The sequence below is a fragment of the Petaurus breviceps genome, unplaced genomic scaffold (genome assembly GCF_028583685.1).
Source record: "Petaurus breviceps papuanus isolate PSGF00001 unplaced genomic scaffold, PetGlider_PUasm1.0 84, whole genome shotgun sequence".
NCBI classification, from domain to species: domain Eukaryota; kingdom Metazoa; phylum Chordata; class Mammalia; order Diprotodontia; family Petauridae; genus Petaurus; species Petaurus breviceps.
Window position 1 is genome coordinate 11,639,846 of NW_027186645.1, and position 21,683 is coordinate 11,661,528.

General features: G+C 33.6%; 1 protein-coding gene and 1 long non-coding RNA gene across 11 annotated transcripts in view; one reads left to right on the forward strand and one right to left on the reverse strand.

The window, feature by feature from the left end:
• The window catches only part of FOXP2 (forkhead box P2), a 700,229-nt gene that overhangs the window by 627,597 nt on the left and 50,949 nt on the right, over positions 1 to 21,683 (forward strand). For 6 of the 9 annotated variants that reach the window (XM_069107053.1, XM_069107052.1, XM_069107055.1 and 3 more), the window contains 5 exons: positions 3,874 to 4,011; positions 5,179 to 5,385; positions 6,953 to 7,118; positions 16,208 to 16,421; positions 18,216 to 18,320. In XM_069107053.1, coding sequence (XP_068963154.1) covers positions 3,874 to 4,011; positions 5,179 to 5,385; positions 6,953 to 7,118; positions 16,208 to 16,421; positions 18,216 to 18,320 — 830 coding nt within the window. The remainder of the gene's footprint in view (positions 1 to 3,873; positions 4,012 to 5,178; positions 5,386 to 6,952; positions 7,119 to 16,207; positions 16,422 to 18,215; positions 18,321 to 21,683) is intronic. The other 3 variants (XM_069107058.1, XM_069107059.1, XM_069107060.1) reach the window with 3 other exon arrangements.
• The window catches only part of LOC138176282 (uncharacterized), a 49,346-nt gene continuing 45,882 nt past the window's right edge, over positions 18,220 to 21,683 (reverse strand). Inside the window, exons 2-4 of one of the 2 annotated variants that reach the window (XR_011172202.1) lie at positions 20,762 to 20,813; positions 19,436 to 19,555; positions 18,220 to 18,356 (exon numbers count right to left, since the gene is read on the reverse strand). This is a non-coding gene — a long non-coding RNA (uncharacterized lncRNA). The remainder of the gene's footprint in view (positions 18,357 to 19,435; positions 19,556 to 20,761; positions 20,814 to 21,683) is intronic. The other variant, XR_011172203.1, reaches the window with a different exon arrangement.

The following is a 21,683-nucleotide window of genomic DNA, read 5'->3' on the forward strand; positions in this document are numbered from 1 at the left end:
GTTTCTGTTTAACATAAACAGATTTGACAAACAAAATTGACAATCTCAGTATAAGGTAGTCCTTACTTATTATCAGTTGCTTTGCATAATTATTTATACTGAGTTTCAGAAAGTTTTCTTATCCTGTTTAAAAAAAAAACCTCCTAGGATTATATACCCAGCATTCCATGAATACCAATTGTGTTTGTTATTAACAACATTCTTTAATAGTCTTAATAAACCAAAACTGGTTTAGTTTGGGAAATCCTCCTACCTTCTCCCACCTCTCACATTCCCTACTGCTTTGCTAAAGGGAGCTGCATCACATTAGTAGTGGAAATGCCAAGTGATGGGAAAGTGGCTATTTAGTGAAGTAAGGTGGCTACTTTCCTTTCTCATCCCTTTATGATTTCCATTGATAGAGAACATGATCCACTGTTATACTGAGTCTACTTTCTAGATGTGTTTACCTATATACCAGCCAAAGTCAAGTAGCATTTATTAAGCCATTACTGTTTGCCAGGCACAAATATGCTGATGCTCAAAATGACCCCTTCAAATTTCCCATGACACTTTCTAGAACTTTCCCTCATACCTGTTGTATTATTTGCCTTCTAGTTGCTTCTACACTTGTCCTATGTTTCTTAGCAGACTGTAATCTCCTGGAAGAGTCAGGGGCACATACTCATCATTTTAGTTGTTGATGCACCTGACACTCTCCCAAGCATAGGTGGTCCTTTTTTGGATGGAGGGGTCCATTCTATCCCCAGTGTTGGGCCTGTTCACTGACTTTCTATTTGTAAATTGAACTGAACTGAATTGAATGCCATATGGTAGCTGTTGGGTACATTACAAATACTCAGACTAAAACTAGGAAAGTATTTTGTGTTATATTACACTATCATTCTCTAAATTTTAGTTGTCCTATCTTAGTGAAATATAACGGAAATCATATCCGTTTAAATTGCTATAAGCATATTAGAATATTTGCTAACATTTTCAAGTTTGATATTGCTAGATGTAAATGTGGCATTATTTGCATGTCTGCTTTTGTTTAATGCCTGATTACATCTATCTGTGAATTTCTTTGCATTGTGATGATATAGCGCACAACACAAAACAGGAAAAGAAGTGAATTTTGCACTCTCTAAAAGTGGAATAGCTTTGTACTTACAGAAATACATTCTCCTAGATCACATTAAGTAGAATAATCTTATAATGGAAATCAATGTGAATTTTTTTAATACAGGAAATATATAGTGCTGCTGAAGAAAATTCAAACTATTGAGGGGACCTCAAAATGTTTTTTACTATATCTTATGTGAATTGAAAATGTAACATTTATAATAGAAAAAAAATCTCAAAGTTAAATTTGTGTCTTTCAGTTTAATTATATTTATGCTTTTCCTATTGTGTCTTATGGAGCTATGTTATAGTAAGTTGTTTTTCTTCTTCCTTCTATCTTAACAGTAGTTTTAGATAGAAAGCACCTAGAGGACAGGGACTGTCTGCTTAACATTTACTTTGTTTATCAGACCGCAGAACCAAGAATGGAGAGCACTTAGTAAATTCTATTTTATGATGGTAATGATGGCGATTATCTTTGCCTTGAAATTTGAAAGTAGAAAATGGGAGGCAAATTATTTTTAAAAGTTAAGCAAATAATCTGTTTGAGAAAAGGTCCAATAATACAAGAGTAGAGAAGTTTAAAGAAAGAAAAATGGTAGAAAACTAACCAAATTTTCCAGCATCTTAACCTATTATCACCAAGCTTTATACTACATCATATGCACAAATTATAATGAGCCTATGAGCAAGTGGTATATTATGACAGATTTATGTTTATAAAACATTCATCCAAAAGCACATTTGTTATCCATAAGATATTTTTACTTGTAATCATAGAGATAATTAAGCAAGTGAGCACCTCTCATCTACTGAAGTATATTAAAGGAAAGGTGACAAGGGCTGTGTAAGGTGTTAAAAGTGTGGCAAGCTGTTCATCACATGGTAGACTTTATAGGAGGTATAGAAATGGATTGGCAGCCTCTTTAAAGTTTAACATGTCTGTATTTCCCTGCCCCTTCATTTCCGTTTGATTCATTGCTGTTTGGAGACAGCATGAAGTGAAATGAGTGTGGAAAGTAAAGCCATGTTTATAGAGAGAAAAACTTTTCTAAGCTGGTTTATTCTAACCCTGCTATTTAGTTGTCTGAGAATAAACAATCCTGTAAACAAGTACTTCATTTTTTAAAGAACAAAACACTTAAGTACCACTAAGCAACGAATTGTAAGTGAAATATTGTTTTCATCTTTGTCAGTTATTTTCATAGCATGAATTTCAAAATGCTTTGTTAGATAATTCAAATAGTATAATCCACCTTGCATGTCAGCCTATTCTGCAGGATATAGAAGTAATTTTGAAAAGCAAATGACCTCTATTCAGTTATATTCTAATTCTTTTTATTCATGTTAAACACATATAATTAATCAGCATTTTAAGATGTCAATGTTAGATGGGAAAACTGGAACTAGAAATTGAGATCTTAGGACTTTTGAGTAAAGAGAAAGTTGTGCACACTGAGCCTTTATTCTTTTGCTCCCCAAAACTTTCTTTTTTTTGTTATTCATATTTCCATTCTTTAGAGTAAAAAGTATCAGACTGTATAAGTCTGAACTGGATAAGAATTACTATTAAAATAAATTATGAGTCACAGCTATTAATAATCCCTTTCCGTTTACAAAGAAGCACGAAGCTCAAGAACTTTTATATTAAGTTGTTTTTATTTACAATAAAAGTGAGGGTTTTTTCCTAAAAAAAGAAACTGCTTGTTCAAAAATTACAAACCTGGCAGGCTGGCAAACTACTTGATTATGAACTAGTTAGTACAAGCATTGCATCTGCAGGCAAACTGAGCACATAGCTCAGGCTCTTGAGTGAGGTTTTGTCCCTGCACTCTCATCCTCCCTTTCTCCACTCCCTCCACCTCCTCTGTTTCTTTATCTCTCTGCTCACTCTTTTTCCTTGTCTTTTACTCCTGCCCTGTCTTACTCAGTATTTCTCTTGGCTTTCTTTCTCCTCTCTGCTTTACCCTTCCTTTTTCTCTCCCTACTTTATAAAGACACTAATTTCTGTCAAGGAGCTTTTGTGAATAATTTTTTTTTATGGACAAACTTTACATTGGTTCATCTGAAGATTTTATATTTCATGGTTTAAGTTAGGATAAGATGAAAACCCAGAATACACCTAGAAAGGCCAGAATCCTGGGGGTTACATCTCCTTGTTTCTCTGATGATAGCTGTATGGTTATTTCCCTGGTACAGAATTAGACAAATAAGTAGCTGTAAACAGGGTGGCTGTTATGCATTACTTAGAAAAACTGAAGTAACATACACATGTTTTTCATAGCTTAGGCAGCTATTGTCTATGTAAAGCATATCTCATTTCAAAGTATTTAATCTTTCATATTTATTTCTATCGTATCTTCTGAAATAGTCTCAATAGGTTTTCCATTTATAACATTATGACACTTGATAAGATGATTGATTATGAAGTGTTGCGAGCCCTACCATGTGATCATTTATTTTTAAATACACATTTATACTAACCAATGTTCAAATCTCTAACAGTAATACATAAGAGAAGTGAAACATAAAGCTTGAGTCTGATGAAATCTGATGCCTCTGGAAATCGAGAGCCACAGTCCTGTGGTCTTAAAATAACAGATTCTTTCTGAAACTGGAACTTTATTAGTAATAAATATGATATTAAAATGATGATCCATCATTGGTACAAAATCAAAAGACGATGTATAAAAGCAAGGCAGGTCAGCAGAAGTGCATTTGATCGTGATCTCTCTCCCTCTCTCTCTTTTCCTCTTCCTCTCTGTGCAGGTGCCTGTGTCAGTGGCCATGATGACTCCCCAGGTGATCACCCCTCAGCAAATGCAGCAGATTCTCCAGCAGCAAGTACTGTCTCCCCAGCAGCTCCAAGCACTTCTTCAGCAGCAGCAAGCAGTCATGTTGCAGCAGGTAATGTGGGTTACCTGCTTTGGAGTATTAGTATGGCCCAGGGCATTTTCACAAGTGCTGGTGATGGTATGTGTGTATTTTTGACAATCCATCAGTACATGCTTTACCTTTGAAAGACATAATTGTACAACATTTAGGAAAGAAATGTCTTATTTTAATTATGGAAGTGAGGAAAACTTAGTTTGCTTACAGTCTTTGATCCATTAAAATGCAGGATAACAGCACAGGCAGGTATATTTTTGTACGTGGAGCAAATCAATATTTAAATTTTCAAGTGCTTAGGCACGTTTGATGTGTAGACTTGCCAAAGAAAGTGTAAATAGTCTTGTAGATAATTGTTGCTTTAAAATTCATAACACTTTAGCACTCCCTTTAGTCACAGAAGTGGAATGCAGTTATGAAATTTGAATTGACCAGCTTTTTACAATGAAGGGAAGATAATTCCCTGTATTTTCCTTCCCTCAAAAATGTGCACAGAGCTTTAAAATGAGAAGTCTTCCTTCCAGAGCACAAAGTCTTGTAGCTAAGCCAAGAAACCATAAAACTTGCTTTTTTTTTTCTTCCCTAATAAAGATGCAGTCACTAACCAGGCATAGTATGGAATATAATTTCAATTGGATATTCTATTGCATAATCAATTGTGTTAGAGAAACTGGATTTTTGTATATTTTAACACTTTACTATCTAGCATCTTGATCATCATAGGGAACCTACCCTTTAGTGTTAAGTATGGAATCCTGCTGTGTAATATGAGAGATTCATCAGGGTTGAGGTTTTTTCCCCCCAGTAAGAATAAGGTGGTTTTGTTGTGCCTTACTAAATTTTGATCTAATGTAAATAGTATAGGAAATAGTTTTTATTATGTAAATACTTAAGGTATAATTAAGTAAGCCAAAGTAATTTGGCTCTCCTATGTTCCAATTAGAATACACATTATCTATACCCTTATGTTTAGGATATTTTAGATTCTTGATTAGAAAGTTTCAGATCTGCCTTGGTTGGGGGCCGGGGAGGGGGAGACAAGGCAAATATATGTAGATTTACCTCTTCAAATCCAGTGCATATTTCTGTTATGCGGTGAATCTTAATGGCACCTCTACCATATGCCAGCCTAGATGAGTTTAGGAGACTGATAATACATGAAACTTTTGCCTTTATTTATTAAAGTCAAAATGGTTTATTCAGCAACAACTACAAGAGTTTTACAAGAAACAGCAAGAACAGTTACATCTTCAGCTTTTGCAGCAGCAGCAGCAACAGCAGCAGCAGCAGCAACAGCAACAGCAGCAGCAGCAGCAACAGCAACAGCAGCAGCAGCAACAGCAGCAGCAACAGCAACAGCAGCAGCAGCATCCCGGAAAGCAAGCAAAAGAGGTAAGATCTGGTTATGTCATTGATATGTTTGTATGTGTATACATAAATATATACACACATACATAAAGTAGTTCAGGGTTGAGGAGGGGCGTTGAGAGAGAAGAATAAGCTTAGATCTTCCAAAACAAGGCTCTTGCTGTCAAAGATGATTATTATATATTTTTACTGAGCTTAATAGCAGTGACAGTAGAACTCTCACGCTTTTCCTTTTTTGTAGCATGGGACTTGAGAGTTACAATCCAGTGCTGCTGTTGTCTAATGTTCACTAATGAATCACAGTGTACAAAGAGCAAGCTGTGTGGTGGACTGATTATCTTGTATTCACCAAGAATCTAGGGTGGTGAGGGAACCTTATTTTTCTCTGTGGTGCAGCTCAGAGAGCATGCAAATTTAGCCTATTGTTGTGGGGAGGGGGGTGAAGAAAACTGGTTGAGCACAGATTTCAAAGTCATAGGCCCCTGATTAATGAACTGCTACTGTAGGTTTGGAGTGGCGAGTAGAAAGTTACAGTTTGATGTGCTCATAAATCAAACTGACAAGCCGGCTTCTCAGGCCTCGCTCGCACTTGTCAGCAAACTGCATCAAATATAAACATAATACAAACAAAACATGTTGAAGTAGTTAAATTGATCAGCAGGTATCTTCGAAGTTGTCTTCAAGCTGCCCATTATGCAAACGTACAGGAAACAGCTCTGACCTCCTGAGGCTTTGTTTCTGTTTGGATTTGTGAATAGAATTTCAGACAGCCGTCACGATGGAATAGAAATCGCTCCCTTATTTCTCGGGAGGCTTTGGGCAATCCACATGACTTGCTCCATTATGCAGTCTGTTTTCCAGTGAGTGCATCACAAGTTTCTCTTTTCCCCAAACTAAAAAGGAAAGGTCTTCCACAGCAGCTTGTCTCTCTCTGAAGTGTGACTGCCTTCTCCTACCCTCCTGAGTCCAAAGAGCTCTGGTTTGTCTTGTAATGCCTCACAAAATTGGAAGTTCTACTCTTCGTTATAATGAGGGCACCTTTTTTTTTCTTTGAACATAATTCTGGCTTTAATATATTCCAACAACAGAAAAAAGAGAGCCAACAGGCCAGTGAAAACGAAGGCTGCATCCCAGTTTACTAATAGACCACCAGAGACCACATTCATTGACCATGCAGACTACACTTTTTCAATTGGAAAAACTAGGTTGCCATTGAAATTGCCACAGGCTGCCTACCCGCACTTTTAGCAGAGATAAATCTGTTATCATCTGCCATGAACTGCTGTAAAATAATTTTTTTTTGAAGATATGTTATCAACTTTCTCTTGACCCAGGTTCCAGACTCATATTGCCAAGCACATCTTGGGATACCACCTCAATAAAGTCCTTAGAAGACAGGGCACTTCCAAAACTAGGGCCACTTACTGTACTCTACTGAGTTCTGACCAATCAGATAATGATACAGTAACTCACCAGGAGAATGAAAGTAGGAGGGTAGTAGACCCATCTTTGCCAACTCTGTTTTCTGTTCTTCATTGTGGTGTGTTGTGTGTGTACGTGTGTGCGTTGTGTGTGTGTGTGTGTTTTCCAGCAGCAGCAGCAGCAGCAGTTGGCAGCACAACAGCTTGTCTTCCAGCAACAGCTCCTCCAGATGCAGCAGCTCCAGCAGCAGCAACATCTGCTGAATCTCCAGCGTCAGGGACTCATTTCCATCCCACCTGGCCAGTCTGCTCTTCCTGTCCAGTCTCTGCCACAAGGTACATACATGTAACCATCTCTTTTCTAATCCTATACTTTCTACCTTACTATCATATCTCTTTGACCCTTAAGACTTCGCTTTTGTTATTAAACTATTATCATTAATGTTTTGAGGATACCAGTTTTTAGTTTGAGGTTGGGAAATTTTACATAGTGATTCTACTGGGGAAAACTGTTTATAAGAGTTTTGTTAGTTATTAAATTACATAGTTACTGGTCTTATGGATGGAAAATGATTTCTAAGAACAACATAATTCAAGCATGATTGATTTACACTGAAGAATTATATCAAGAACTAATTTAATCAGTTCATCCCCAGAACATTTAACATAAGTGAACCAATAGAATCCATAGAGTACAACTGCTCGAAAAAAAAGCAATAACAAATGCTTAATCTTCAAACTAAAATTCCCTTTTAAACTGCAAAGAAATGCTACCTTATTTTTTTAGTCTTGTTGAGATTCCAAGTTATTTTTAGGCATACATTTTGCCCAGTATGACCATTTTTAAGCTATATATCATTCACTGTTACCTTTATTTTTGTGTTTCTGTTACCATAATACAACTAAACTCCAAAATGCTAGATAAACATGAATTATTTTAATTTACATAAAGTTGTTATTCTTAACCACTTAGCTTTAGAAAAATTTTTAGATTCTTATTTTGAGAAACTTAAACTTGATTTTTACATTAGAATCCAGTGTGTTAGCATTAAAAATATATATATTATATTATATTATATTATATTATATTATATTATATTATATTATATTATATTATATTATATTATATTATATTATATTATATTATATTATATTATATTATATATACATAAAATATTCTTCTCCCTCTCTACATTTAATGTCCAATATATAGTCCCAACATGCTTTACATAATAAATCTGTTTAACATCTTGGAACTCTTTCTGATTTAAACAGAGAACACCAGAGACTAAATCCAAGTAGCCAAAACAAAATGGTAGCCTAAAGCAATTAAAGTAATTATTCAGGAAAAAGAACCAAAACTTATGTAGTTCCTTGAAGACAGAGATTGTTCTGTTTTGGTCTTTGCATTTACTGAATCTAACATAGAACTTTACACATAGTAATTGCTTAATAAAGGTTTGGTGACTTGAATGCCCCAGAACACTGCTTCTGTAAAAATGTCTGCATATGCCTGTTCAGGTTTTCAAGGGTCAGACTGGACCCTCTAGGTAACTTGCCTGAAGCCAAAACAGTTGTATGAAGGGCAACTCCAATAGAAGGCAGGAGGGGAAATGGGCTTGTATTTCCTCTTATTTAAACCTCTTGTCAGACAGTTTTAACTGCTTTACATCTGAAAACTATCCACATACCTAGAAGAGTCATGTCATAGGCACCTCCTGCTAAGTAGAGCCTAACTATCACCCTAAGGAACAACACAGGACTTCACTCACTCTACAATCCTCCAGTCTACCAGCTGATTTGTCAAAGGGTATATATCCTACTTTCAGCTTGGGCTATTAAAAAGTACATGTAAAGCTCAGAATAAACTGAGGCTGGTGAGGAATATAAGAACAACCAAAAGAGGTGAGATTTTTTTTTAAATTCTAATTTAGGAAAAGAGGAGGATCCAAGGAAAGAAAAGGACCAATGCTCAGGATAGCTGGTACAGTGATGCTAAAGTATCTTTGAAAGAATACTGGCTCTGCATTTAAGCAAGGACCTTCAAATCCTAGTTTATTCATTTACTACTTCTGTCATCTTAAATAAGTTGTTGAACCTCTCAAGGCCTTTCACATGGTGAGACTGGGCTAGATGAAAGTTCTCTTCCAGTTTTAAAACTAATGATCTTACTATGCTGTGACATGTCTCTAAGACAGATGTATAGACCCAGTAACTATACTAAGGCAGATTTTTTTTTGCCTTCATTATCCAGATGATTGTATTTGTATATATTTGTAATTAAGTTTGGAAAACTTTGAACTGCTTAGGAAAGCAGCATGGTGTCATAGAAATAGCACTGGACTGAAAGCCTAGCTCTTCCATTTACTGCCTATGTGATCTTCAATAAGTCCCTTGCCCTCTATGGGCTTTAGTTCCCTTATCTGTTCAATAAGAATGATAAAGATGATTTCTGAGGACCCTTCTAGCTTTGTTGTATTCTTGTAAAATGAGAATGCAGTTAACTTATGACTTACTCTTGGTCTTAGTTCATCTCTGTAATTACAATAAAACTGATTTTACCTCCCCATTTTTCCTCATTTCCACTAAATACTAAGAGTTATGAAATTCATGAGGGTGGAAAGTGTGATAAAAGTGCTGAATTCAAAAAACAAGCCCTGGGTAGTCACAGAAAATCTTACATTTTGAATAAGACAAGATGAAATAATTGATATATTTTACCTGTGCTAGATTAATATCTTTTGTCCTTAATGATCAAATAGGAAAGACCAAAAAACTTTGATGACTTCTTTCACCATGAACTTTCTTAATACCAGGTGCACCATGTAACTCAGAGAAAAGAAATGTAGTTCAGGTTTCCTCGGAAATATTAGCTATAATGAACTAGGCTAATTGAAACATTTTGCTGCTCTTCTGACTGCTAGTTTTACATAAATACAGCATAAAAACATGGGATTTGTGTCTTTAAATATGAAATCTGTATTATAACTGGTAGACCACCAGCCTGGGATTACAAAGAAGAATAATCAGCCTTTATTCTTATTGCTACTTTAAAAAAAATGGACACATTATCTCTCTCTCTCTCTCTCTCTCTCTACCTCTTTATCCCTCCCTCCCTCTCTTTCTACCCTCTCCCCTCCCTCAACACATACACATATATAGTAGAGAAATTAGATTATTCCTGAATCATATGTGCACAAACAAAAGACCACTTTTCCCTCAATTATCTAAGTAATTTAGCATTTTCTGTGCATTTTTAATTCCTTACTTTGTTTTGCCTGAACATAAAGTAGAGAATTAATTAATTTTTAATAAATTATTTTGATTGGTTAATTGATAATTGTCATATTACAACACAAGTATCCATACTCAGTTATGATTTTTCATTATGACTTTAAACATTTGAAGGTGATACTATCTTATAGGAGAACTTTTCATTTCTATACTAAAAAACTTAAGTTCACTGTCATGCTGATTACTCAGTTATGTTGTTTGTATGTTCTGTATATGTACATATAGCACACACACTCTAAAGCTTTGTAGAATGATGGATCAATGCATTATTTTTCTGTTGTAAATTTTTGTTTTGTTGAAAAAAATTTTTTTATGGATAGGACCATGACTATAAGTATCACGTGACATTTGAATGCAAAATATACCAAACTCTCCAGATAGAGGATAGAACCGAAACATTTATTTAGACACCAGAAAACTGAATCCGAAAACCAGTAAGCCTATTCTATCATAGTACCAAAGATATTCAGAAGCCATAATAACACTGAGAGCCACAGCATCCTTCAGCCTTCCCACAAACCAATACAAGATCAAGATCTTCTCATGAGCCTATGTGACTCCTTGCCTAGAGAGAACTCACCGTGTGCAAATTTTTTCCACTAATACAGATCAGCATCTTCTCTGGAACTTACAGTCTTAGCCCGACTGAAGCAATTTATGGTCACCCTTGCAATAGGTGTGTCAGAAGCAGGACTTAAACTCATGTTTTCCCAAATCCAAGACCATACCTATGTCCACTACCCCACACTGCCTCCTGCTACCAAAGAATCTAAAGTTCTTTACTTCACTCTGCATATACCCTCTGTGTAGATTATAATTCTCATTGAGGCACAGGCATATTCCTATGTTGTGATTAACTTATACATGCACAAGTATGTATGTATGTATGTGCACACACATATATGCATATTCATACATGCAAAGCCCATGTGTGTGCATGTGTACAGATGTACACATACATGTTTTGGGAGTTTTAGAGTATTTTTTAAAATACTATATGAAAGCTATGGTGATAATCTAAAGAGTGAAAGGATTGATAAATATAAATTAAAGAGATCAGAAAGAAATAATACACAGAATATTTTCTTAATTTTCTGCTTTTTAAGTGATTATTAGCTTGACATGGTCAGAATATGCATTGCCCAAACCTGTTAGCGAGAAGTATGAGAAAAAGCTAACACGAATTCTTTAAACTATGTAATAGGCTTTTGAAATCAGATCAGATAATGGCACTCTGTATATGTGTATGTATTATTGAAAATGAAATTTCATCTTAATAAATAAAATTTCTATTCTATTGAATACACTAGTCATTATAAGGAAAAAAGACCTTCCATTTCATAAACTTAAAAAATGTTACCCCCCAGAAGAGGCTCTTGAAAATAATCTAGTTTAACAGCCTTATTTAATAAATAAACTAAAGCCCAAAGAAGCATCTCACCTAGAATGAAAAAAATAGTCAGGGGCAAGTCTTAGACAGGTCTCTTGATTCCTATGTTCTTTCTACTCTCTTTTTAAAGGAAAAATAATTTTTTTTATTAAATGACTTGATTTATCAGATGTAGATAGAGCAGACTTGTAGGTATGTACATGATAATGTTTTCACCTAGCATGTGTTGACAAATAAACATAAAGAAAATTTTTGAATACTGTATTGGTTGGATAATACCTCTCACATACTCTCCAGAGGTATATAAATAGAGTAGGGCATAGGGTTAGTGGTTCTCAAACTTAATATAAATACAGAATGTGCTTATATGCAGAAGATTAAAATAATATAGTAAAAATATCACTAATTCAAAAGAATGGGATGAAGGCCATGGCATCCAGCAGCAAGTCTGCCATGGCATACATTTAAAGAAGCAGTTTTATGATTTCCAAATAAGGTACTTATTCAAAAGAACTTATGAGGTCAGATAAATTAAGGACAGTTAATAAAAAAGCATTGTGATTCATAATATACTTGCTTTCTATTATGTATAGGAAATCCAAGTTTTGTAATTAAACATAATTACTGGACTCAGAAACTGAAAATAAATGGAAAAAATTACTTGTTTGTTTAAAAAAACTAACAATTTTAGATAAGATTATTCTTCTAAAGAAAGAAATTATTTCAGAGAATCATTTCAACTTCTCTGGATCCCAGTTTCCTCATCTCTAAAATGAAAGGGTTGAACTAGATAATGTCTGAGGTTTCTTCCACTTCTAATATTCTGTGATTACATATACCATGTGTGAATCAACTTATCAGATGAGATAATGTATGTAAAGTGCTTTGTAAACTCCAAAGTAGTATATAATCGTCAGTTATTATCATCATCATTTAAAATTTGAATTAGTGGAATCTGAATTAATGACATACTGTGATATTAGGTTATATCTGTACTGTTACATGAAAGAATCAATGAGTAATTCTCCTAGAGTTATTCTGCTCTTGAAAACAAAAAGTACCTTTAATTGATCATACTGGTAATATAGACAAATAAATCAAAAATTACTTAAGCCAAAGAAGACCCCTTCAAGTGGTCATCAAAACTATCAAGGATAGTGATAAAAATTAAATCATTTCTAATCTTCACTGAAAAAAGAATACAAAGAAATATGTGTAAATTGTAGCAAAAAATTTTAGAATACTAAGTGTTATCTATATTCTAAATAGATTCATATATATATATATATATATATATATATATAAAACTGAATAATCTCACTTGCTATATACACTTTTATATTTGCTTTCTACATATTTGGGTTTTGTTTTTGTTTTTTTGCATTTTGGAGGGGGGAAGGCAGGGCAGTTGGGGTTAAGTGACTTGCCTGAGGTCACACAGCTAGTTTTTGTGTTAAGTGTCTGAGGCCGGATTTGAACTCAGGTTCTCCTAACTCTAGGGCCGGTGCTCTATTCACTGCGCCACCTAGCCACCCCTATATACACTTTAAAAAAAGTTATCTTTCTAGGATTGATTAGGTAAACCCCTGTCCTTGAAAAAAAAAAAGGAGTTAAACTAATTCTGTAGTTCCTTTTACCCTTCTGTGTCTACTCAATGAAAACTCATGAAATGCAATCGTGGATTCTTTGATAAAAATCATGTGATGTTCACTAATTTCAGCAAACAGTCAAAAACGTTCATTTTGCCTTAAATTTTTATCCACAAACATCCCATCTCAACAGAAGATTTAGGTAATAAGTTAAAATGCTTTATTGCTAATATTACCAAAATAATCTCCTGAGATCATTTATAGTCTTCTCTTCCCTTTACCTACTACATATGAGAAAGCCTTTCTACCCACTATTAAACAAGATTAGGTTTGATTCAGTCATTCATTTATCAAATTCTATAGAGAGAACCACTTTATAGCACTTTGGCAGCATCCTATGAAAAGCATGGAGTAATCAAGACTAATTTGTAGTAGAATTTAAAGTAGAAACCTACTACCTTTGAAAGGTAAGTAGAAACCTCTAAGCTTTTCATCCATTTTCAGAACAAGACCTTAGTTTATTAACATTAGTAACTTGCATAGTCCCTAAGAATGACTTAGAACAATTTAACTAAGACATGAGCAGTTATTACCCAATAAATTTAAATTGAAAATAATGAAAAGTCTAGTACATGTTAATTGTATTACTGCCACTTATCATTTATCAGCTGTTGACCTTATTCAGTAAACAGTGTCCTTAGATTGTTTGTACCTCATGGCCATATAACTTCAATACTTGGAACCCAGGTGGGTGTGAGTAATGTATGTCAGTTTTAATTATAGTTTAATTAACTATGTGAAATTAATTGTACTGTTGATTATGGGAAGCTGAATATATAAAAATATGACTGAGATAAATATTATATATACATATATTTGTGTGTATATCTATCTGTGCTACACGTGGTGTCAGAAGCTTCCTAATTTGAGTAAAAAAATTCCAGCACCAGAAAGACTGATATTAAGATGATACAGTAGAGTAAATATCTGTTTACATAGACAGGAGTTACTTGATCTCAAGTACCCTTTTACCCGTGTCTTATTATCAGGCTATTAAGCTGTGTCAGTTTCTTTAGAATTCATTCATTCACTTATTCAACAAGCATTTCTTAAAAAATCACTATGTGCAAAGCACTCTGTTAGATGCTTGGAATATCTAAATCCACATGAGCCATTGCTCAGATTATTAGTTTATCCACATTAATATGTTTCACTGAAATCCAATAGTTACTACTGTTCTCATAACTATTCTGCCATTTCTTAAATTTAAGAAAGTAATCATCAGTAATAATTAGAAATTGTTTCAGGTTTTGAGAATTTTACATTTTGGTTTATTATGCAATTTTCCTTTTTAAGTATATTAAAATTTCTTCACTTAGATTACAGTTGCTTGCATTAGTCAGAAAGGGGAAAGCATGCAGTCAAGATCATAGTCACATAATTCAAACAAAACACAACTTTTACTGCATATTAGCTGGATGTGAGATCAAAGTTGATTTTCTGCACTATCTGAATAACTGTCTCAATCTACCTCTTCATAGATCATATACATACTGCATAAGTAATCACATCTAATGTTAATATTATACATATTTTCACATTGTTTTGCAGTCTTCGTTCAGTTGTAATTTTTTTTTAGCATTGATAATAAAGTGGGGTTTTTTCCCCCTAAGATCATGTGGAAATTCATTGGTTTGGTTTTTTTTTTTTAAGACCTTTGGAAACCTGGAATTCCAGTCCTTTGAAAGTTTTAGATTATGCTATCTATATTCAAGGTTACAAAACCATTTCAATGATAACCTTCAATATAACAATCATATATACAGCATTAGGATAGGTAGATTCTGCTGATCAGTTGGTCCAAAAGTCATAGCTAGAATAGTTTAATGTCCTATATATAGAGACAGCCATATATTAATTTTGTCTTTGTATTCATTTCATCACTTATAGAATGAACCTTTTCCTGATTTTAATCCTCCATAAATCATTTGACCAAAACTTCTGAATTACTCATTGAAAAAATAATTTTGAAGCATTTATAATGCTCTTACTTTATACCAAGTTCAATGCTAAAGAACGAAGATGTAAATAGAAAAGGATAGCCCTTGCTCTAAAGGATTCAAGGGAAAATGACACATGTAGGGAAGGTCCACTGCAGGGTGGATAGCATATCCTGGAGGTCTTGGATTTACCACAGTAGGATAGATAAGAGAGCCTTTGAGTCCTTAAAATACAAGAAATGTATATCTCATAGGAGTAGCTCCACCACCATTGGAAAATGGGGAATGTATCCAAGGTTGGAGTGAAGAGGATATTCTGATTTCTCTCTGACAAGTGGGGGGATGATTGTCAGTTGACCCAGAAGGAGAAAACATGTTCAGAAAGTTTGAGGGGTGAGGGTTTTTGGAGCAGGGAAGGGAAAGAAGAGTCCTTCTTAGTGCCAGTTCTGACTGGGACCACCCTGGGAAGAAGGGAATGTTGGGCTCCCCTTGATTCCAGCTTTGTAGCAAAATAGTTTGTCTTAATCTATATAAAAATTAGGTGTACTTTACTTGATAATTCCATGCAGATGGATACTTGAACCCAAATACGAGCACTAAGAATTTACAGTTTAGTTATTTTGCTATTACAGAAAGACCCAGATAATAGCCAGACCTCCTCTTCAGTCTCTGCATAGTAGAAATAGAATTGATTCTGTGTGTGGGTGTGTGTGTATTTTAATCTGAAAAGAAAAAAAAAATGCCTGGGTTATAATTGTGATCTCCATTTTTCTTTCCCTTTTCATTTCTGATTATGGAATCCATTCAAGTTCTCTCTTTTTGAAATTCCAGTATTACTGACAATAATCAAAATCTTTTATGAATATTTAATAATTACTTTCTGAACCAAACTTCCTTCTTTTTGACCCTTAGTCATGCTATAAAAATGATCTTAACTATCTTAAAATTGATGGTCTTCAACAAAAAATACTGAGAATAAGAGAAAAGCAATTAGATTTACTGTGTACTGATGGGGTAAAATGATTTTTAAACCTATTGACTGAACAGGGAATTAAGCATCACCTTTACTGTTGACATTAATCCATTAATAATATTGAGCTCATTATATGATTTTATTTTGTTATATTAGTGGGGCTCTCCTTCTTTTTATAGCTGGCTTAAGTCCTGCTGAGATTCAGCAGTTATGGAAAGAAGTGACTGGAGTTCACAGTATGGAAGACAATGGCATTAAACATGGAGGGCTAGACCTCACTACTAACAATTCCTCCTCTACTACCTCCTCCACCACTTCCAAAGCATCACCACCAATAACTCATCATTCTATAGTGAATGGACAGTCTTCAGTTCTAAATGCAAGGCGAGACAGGTAACTGATGGGATTTCTACTGTGCTTATCTATCAACAAAGTTTCAGTTTTATTTCTTTGATAAAACTAGAAATAAAAACAAGTTTCTTAATGCCAAAATGTACAGTGGGAAGAAATAAATATAAACCCCAATCAATTATGGAAACTATTTTTCTTTCTTTTAAAAAAAATTGAAGGTAAAATGCCTACAGCAAGATATTGCAGGTAGGTGTTTTGTCTACCAAAAAAAAATTCAAATTAACTGTGTCAGAATTTTTTTCTATGGGAATATGAAGATTGAAGTACTGTGGGCTAGTTTACTGTTCTTTGTATGAGAAATTTGAAACCATGTGCATTGTGTATGTACATACCATACGCACATACACAAATTTAAAGTAGTACAACAGTGAATAACTATGGTTATATAGGGTTTTGTAAGTTTAGAAATAGTTGGACAGTTTTAAAAGTATATACAAAACAAATCTAGATACCTTTGATATATATGTATTAAGAATATTTTCATGGAAATTGATATGGTTTTGTGTATGTAAAATTTAGACATGATTTATAAGAAAATCTATAAATACAATGAAAGTCATGTAAACACTTTAACATGGAGTTAAAACCTTTATATGAATAATTTCACCATGAAAAAATTTCCTGTGAAAGAAAAATTTTTTCAAGAGGATGTTACTAGGACTGATTACTGTTAATGGGTAATTTCTCAACTTTATACTTTATTTTGGTTCTGTAGAAACAATTATAGTGTAAGGTAACACATACAGTTCCATCAACTTCTTGTTAGTTTTTACATATATTTATAGATTATGTCTATTTACTGTTAAAGTTTATTTTAAAATGGCAATTTGAATATTTTTTTACCTTAAAATTTTTTTCTAGCTGTAATATAGAAATTTAGAATAACTTAGCAAACTAAATAGCTGACATGTCTATTAAACCAACAATAAACATATTTAATAGACTGAATTGAGAATAATCTGAGATTTAATGGTATAAGGATAGGTGTAACAAATTTTTGATCATAAACATTTTCTCCCCACAGCAATAGTACATTTAATTATTAATAATAAATTATATATTGAAACTATCTCAAGTTCTTCTTTGACTATCCAGCATTTTTTTCTTGAATAGTTTTTGTAATATGGCATGCATCTTAATGCTTTCATGCTGTTGTTTTAATTGAGATTAAGTTGATGATTGGTGATTTCTCTAGGATCTATAATAGATATTCTTAGTGATGAAAAAGTCCTTTTTAATTATATAAAGATAATATGCTCCTTTCCAAAATTAATCCATTTTTAAAAAACCATTTGTAACTAATAGATATGAGATAAACACACATAATATAAAACAATTTAAATTATCTAAAAGGTTCCTATCTCCTTGTAATAGAATGTATCAGATATCTTATAGTAACATTTGTATTACTTAAATGTATTTCTACATCTTTGTGTGTGTTAACTAAACTACAACTGAATATACATATATATTTTTATTTATAAGTAAAATGTTACAATAAGGTCATATGGCAGAATTAGCATATGGTATTATACAGTCATCTTAGTTTTTCATCCTTTATTAACAGTCATCTCTGGCTCTATTTCTTCTCTAATTGGAACATCATCTAGCCTTGGCAGTTGAACTATTCAATAGAACGATTAAATTTTTCTGACTACTCTGAGCTGAATTGACCTGTTTTGACCTATTTGTCACTGATCGTAACCTGACAGGCGCTAGCAGCCTCCAACGATTATGGCTTCTGAGATGAATCTGACGCTGTTTCTTTTGCTACAGCTCGTCACATGAGGAGACTGGGGCCTCTCATACGCTCTATGGCCATGGAGTTTGCAAATGGCCTGGCTGTGAAAGCATTTGTGAAGATTTTGGACAGTTTTTAAAGTAGGTTTCTTTTTTCTTCCTTGGGTAGGCTGTTTGCTAAAAATTAAGGAAAAACAAAGGTAGAAAGTAAAGTTTCACTATTAAGAATTCCACAAATTATGTATATTTTCTCAACCACTGGAAAGCCACGGCCATTAGCAAAGGGTCAAAATCATCATTCTCAACTTCATATTCAAAACTTCTGGGGTTTTCAGAAGCATATTCTTTTTCCATTTACCTCCAAATATCAAGTCATTAATTTTGAAAAAGATGCAACCCATGTGAAACGCTTTCCTTTTAATTTTAAATTTTTTTCATAGGAATTCTATCAAAAAATGTCAGAAATGTAATGTCTGTTTTCAGAAAAGTCTATAGGTTCTCATATGGGGGAATTATAGCAATATATTTTATCTTCTTTTGTCAAACATGAGGGTATCCTGTAATCTCCTGGTGCATCATACATGTGATGACATCATTTCAAATTCATAGAACTACAATTACAAATTAGGCAATTAATCAAGCTGACTAGTTGAATGACTAGCTGAATGAAGAAACAACAGGCTTATGTTAAAGGTTCTACTTGTTGCTGATACATTAAAAAGGTAGAATTTGAGCAGTAGATTATATCAATTCTCTGTTTACTTAAGATCAAAATATTTTTGAATATTGAATTTTCACACATTGTGGTTTTTATTTTTTTAAAAAAACCTTACATGGGTATTATTAGATGGTATGGGACACATTTTGGAGAGCTTTTTAACATGTCCATTTTTAGCATCCAGCAGATCTACATGGAAAGCTACAGATAAGCTTATGGAGATGAGTAACTTCACAGGCTGAGTCTCTTATGTTGTCATGGTGCAGCTAACAGGGTGAATGAACTGTTTCATGCTTCATCAACAATTAAGTTAATTAGCTCATTTGAAATTGCACTGCTTTGTTGCCAGGATGTTGGCAGAAACATCAAAAAGATGTGTTTACAAATGGTAGACTACAGGGTATAGAGCAGGAGCACCTTAACAAGCCACAAGCACTCAGCATCATAATAACTTTAGAACTGAAGTACAGTAAGGCTTGAGCGAAGCATTTTTTAACTCTTTCCTCCTCTTTGAGCTATTAGGAGAAAAAGGACTTACCAAGCCTTCTGAATCCAGATGATTTCTTTGTCACTCTATAAAAGACACTCTGAGAAAAAATGTCTTCCATTTTAAAATATTTCAGTGTTGTTACAGCAAAATGATCTTGATTTGTGATTTCTGTTTAGAGAGAGAGTTTTTTGGTGTAAATATAAAAAAATTATTGAGTATCAAATAGAATTTCTTGTTCTAAGCATAAATCAGCTACACTTCTAAAATGTTGATGTGTCCAGAGAAAATTTGTTTTTTATAAATACTTTCATACTTGCAAACTATAGGGCGTCTGATTCTTTGGCAAGTATTTTGAAATTCATTCAATCACATTTCCTGTTAAAATTCCCAATCAAACTAACCATTTTGAAAAATTTCACTATTGCTTCCCTAAATCACACTAAAATGAGAGGGAGCATCATAGAAATATCCCACTCATCATTTATTTCAGCACCCTGTATTTTTCCTTCTGGCAGAATTCAAAGGAAACCTTTGAGAGGAAATGTGTATCTTTCTTGCAATTTGATTTTCTTTTTTAAATTGCTGTACTTGGAAAAGTTGAGGGATTGTTGTGTATCTCATACATTTACATATTTTATATTGTTACTAACATACATCAACATTCACCCTCATGTTAGCATTCATTCAACTTTTTTCATGTTCATGCCAATGAAAACCCCATTACAATTAAAAAAAAACATTTCCTTTCAATTAAATTTCAACTTTTAGTTCATAGACTGACCATTTTTTTCCAATCCATTAACTTTATAGGATGACAGAACTAATGGCTGCAGTTTATAAGGCCTTGCTCCTAGTCCATTCTTTGTTATAATATTTTAGGTTCCCTGACTTGAAGCAGTGTGATAACCTATGTTAGTATAGTTAATGCAAGTAAACTGTCCTGAAATGAAATATTAATGAGACATGTTCTCCAAATCCAGTGCTATGGTTTTCTGTGACATGCTTATGAGAAGTTTGAAGAGATTGTGGCTTATGAAGTGAATTATAACATCTATGCTCAGAAAATAGTTTACCTAGAAGCTTTGTGGTCGTGGTGATGGGAGGGTGGGGGAGGGTTGAAACTCAACTATGCAGAGGCATCTGAGAAAGAGGATTAAAAAACAGTGGCTTTGCTTCACTTTTATAATAACAGGAAGGATTTGGAATAAAGGGAAGAATAACTTACAGTAAATGGCTGCTACCAATATAAGGTTTTCCTATCTTGATTTTTGTTTACCCTGTGAGTTGTCTTATAAATTGATTTTAACTGTTATTGTTCTTTAATAATTCTAGAAGAATTATTGCTTAACTTAAGCAAGTAGAAACAATCCATACCTTATATAAACTTCCATTTCCTTTTTGTTTTAGATAATTTTTCTATGATGGCCTTTAAAATATAAAAGAAAAGTTTTCATTACTAATTGTTATATTTTACCCCATGTTGGTAAACAATGTGCATTCGTAGCAAATGTGGAGAAGTCTTGGTCCGTATTCTCACACTCTATCTTGAGCCAGACCTGTTTAGTTCCTTTATCTTTTTTAACCCAATATGAATAAAATGCTGCTAGGTGAAATCTATTTCTATATATGTGTGGTGACTGTTACTGCATAGTCTGTTCATCTAATGTACTGCTTTCAAGGGAAGAAAGAGACATGAGAAATAATGCACGTATATATATAACTGTTAAGGATAAAGACAAGAGTGAAAAAAAAAACACTAGGTGATGAAGAAAGTCAATTAAGAGGCTTCTAAAACTGTTTATGAATATTTTGGAATTAAACTATAAAGCAGGTGTTGACAGAAGCTAACCATTTTTCTGGTCACTAAGTGAGGAGGATCCCAGTAGATCACTAAAAGCATTTAATAGTAGTCCTTCATTACTGTCTTATAAATGTCAAAGTGTAATAACATATGAGAAAGGTTCAGTGTATTTTGTCTGCAAAATTAATTATCATTCCATTGGACCTAAGTCAGTTTGAACGTAGATGGATTTGACTTTTAGAGCTTAAACCAAAAGGTTTACAATATCACATTCCAGTCAGCAGACAAGTGTTCTTTAACCTGCACACAGCAGACGCCAGCAAACAAAACATGGTCTCCACCACAGAGATGGGTAATGTTTTCTTTTATAGACACAAAATGGTTAGTGTCAGTAAAAATATGTTTGTTAAAGATACATCAGTTGACCAATAAGAATAAACTAAGTTTGTATTTAAAAAAGACAAGAAAATAAAGTTTAAATGTAACAATGCCTGC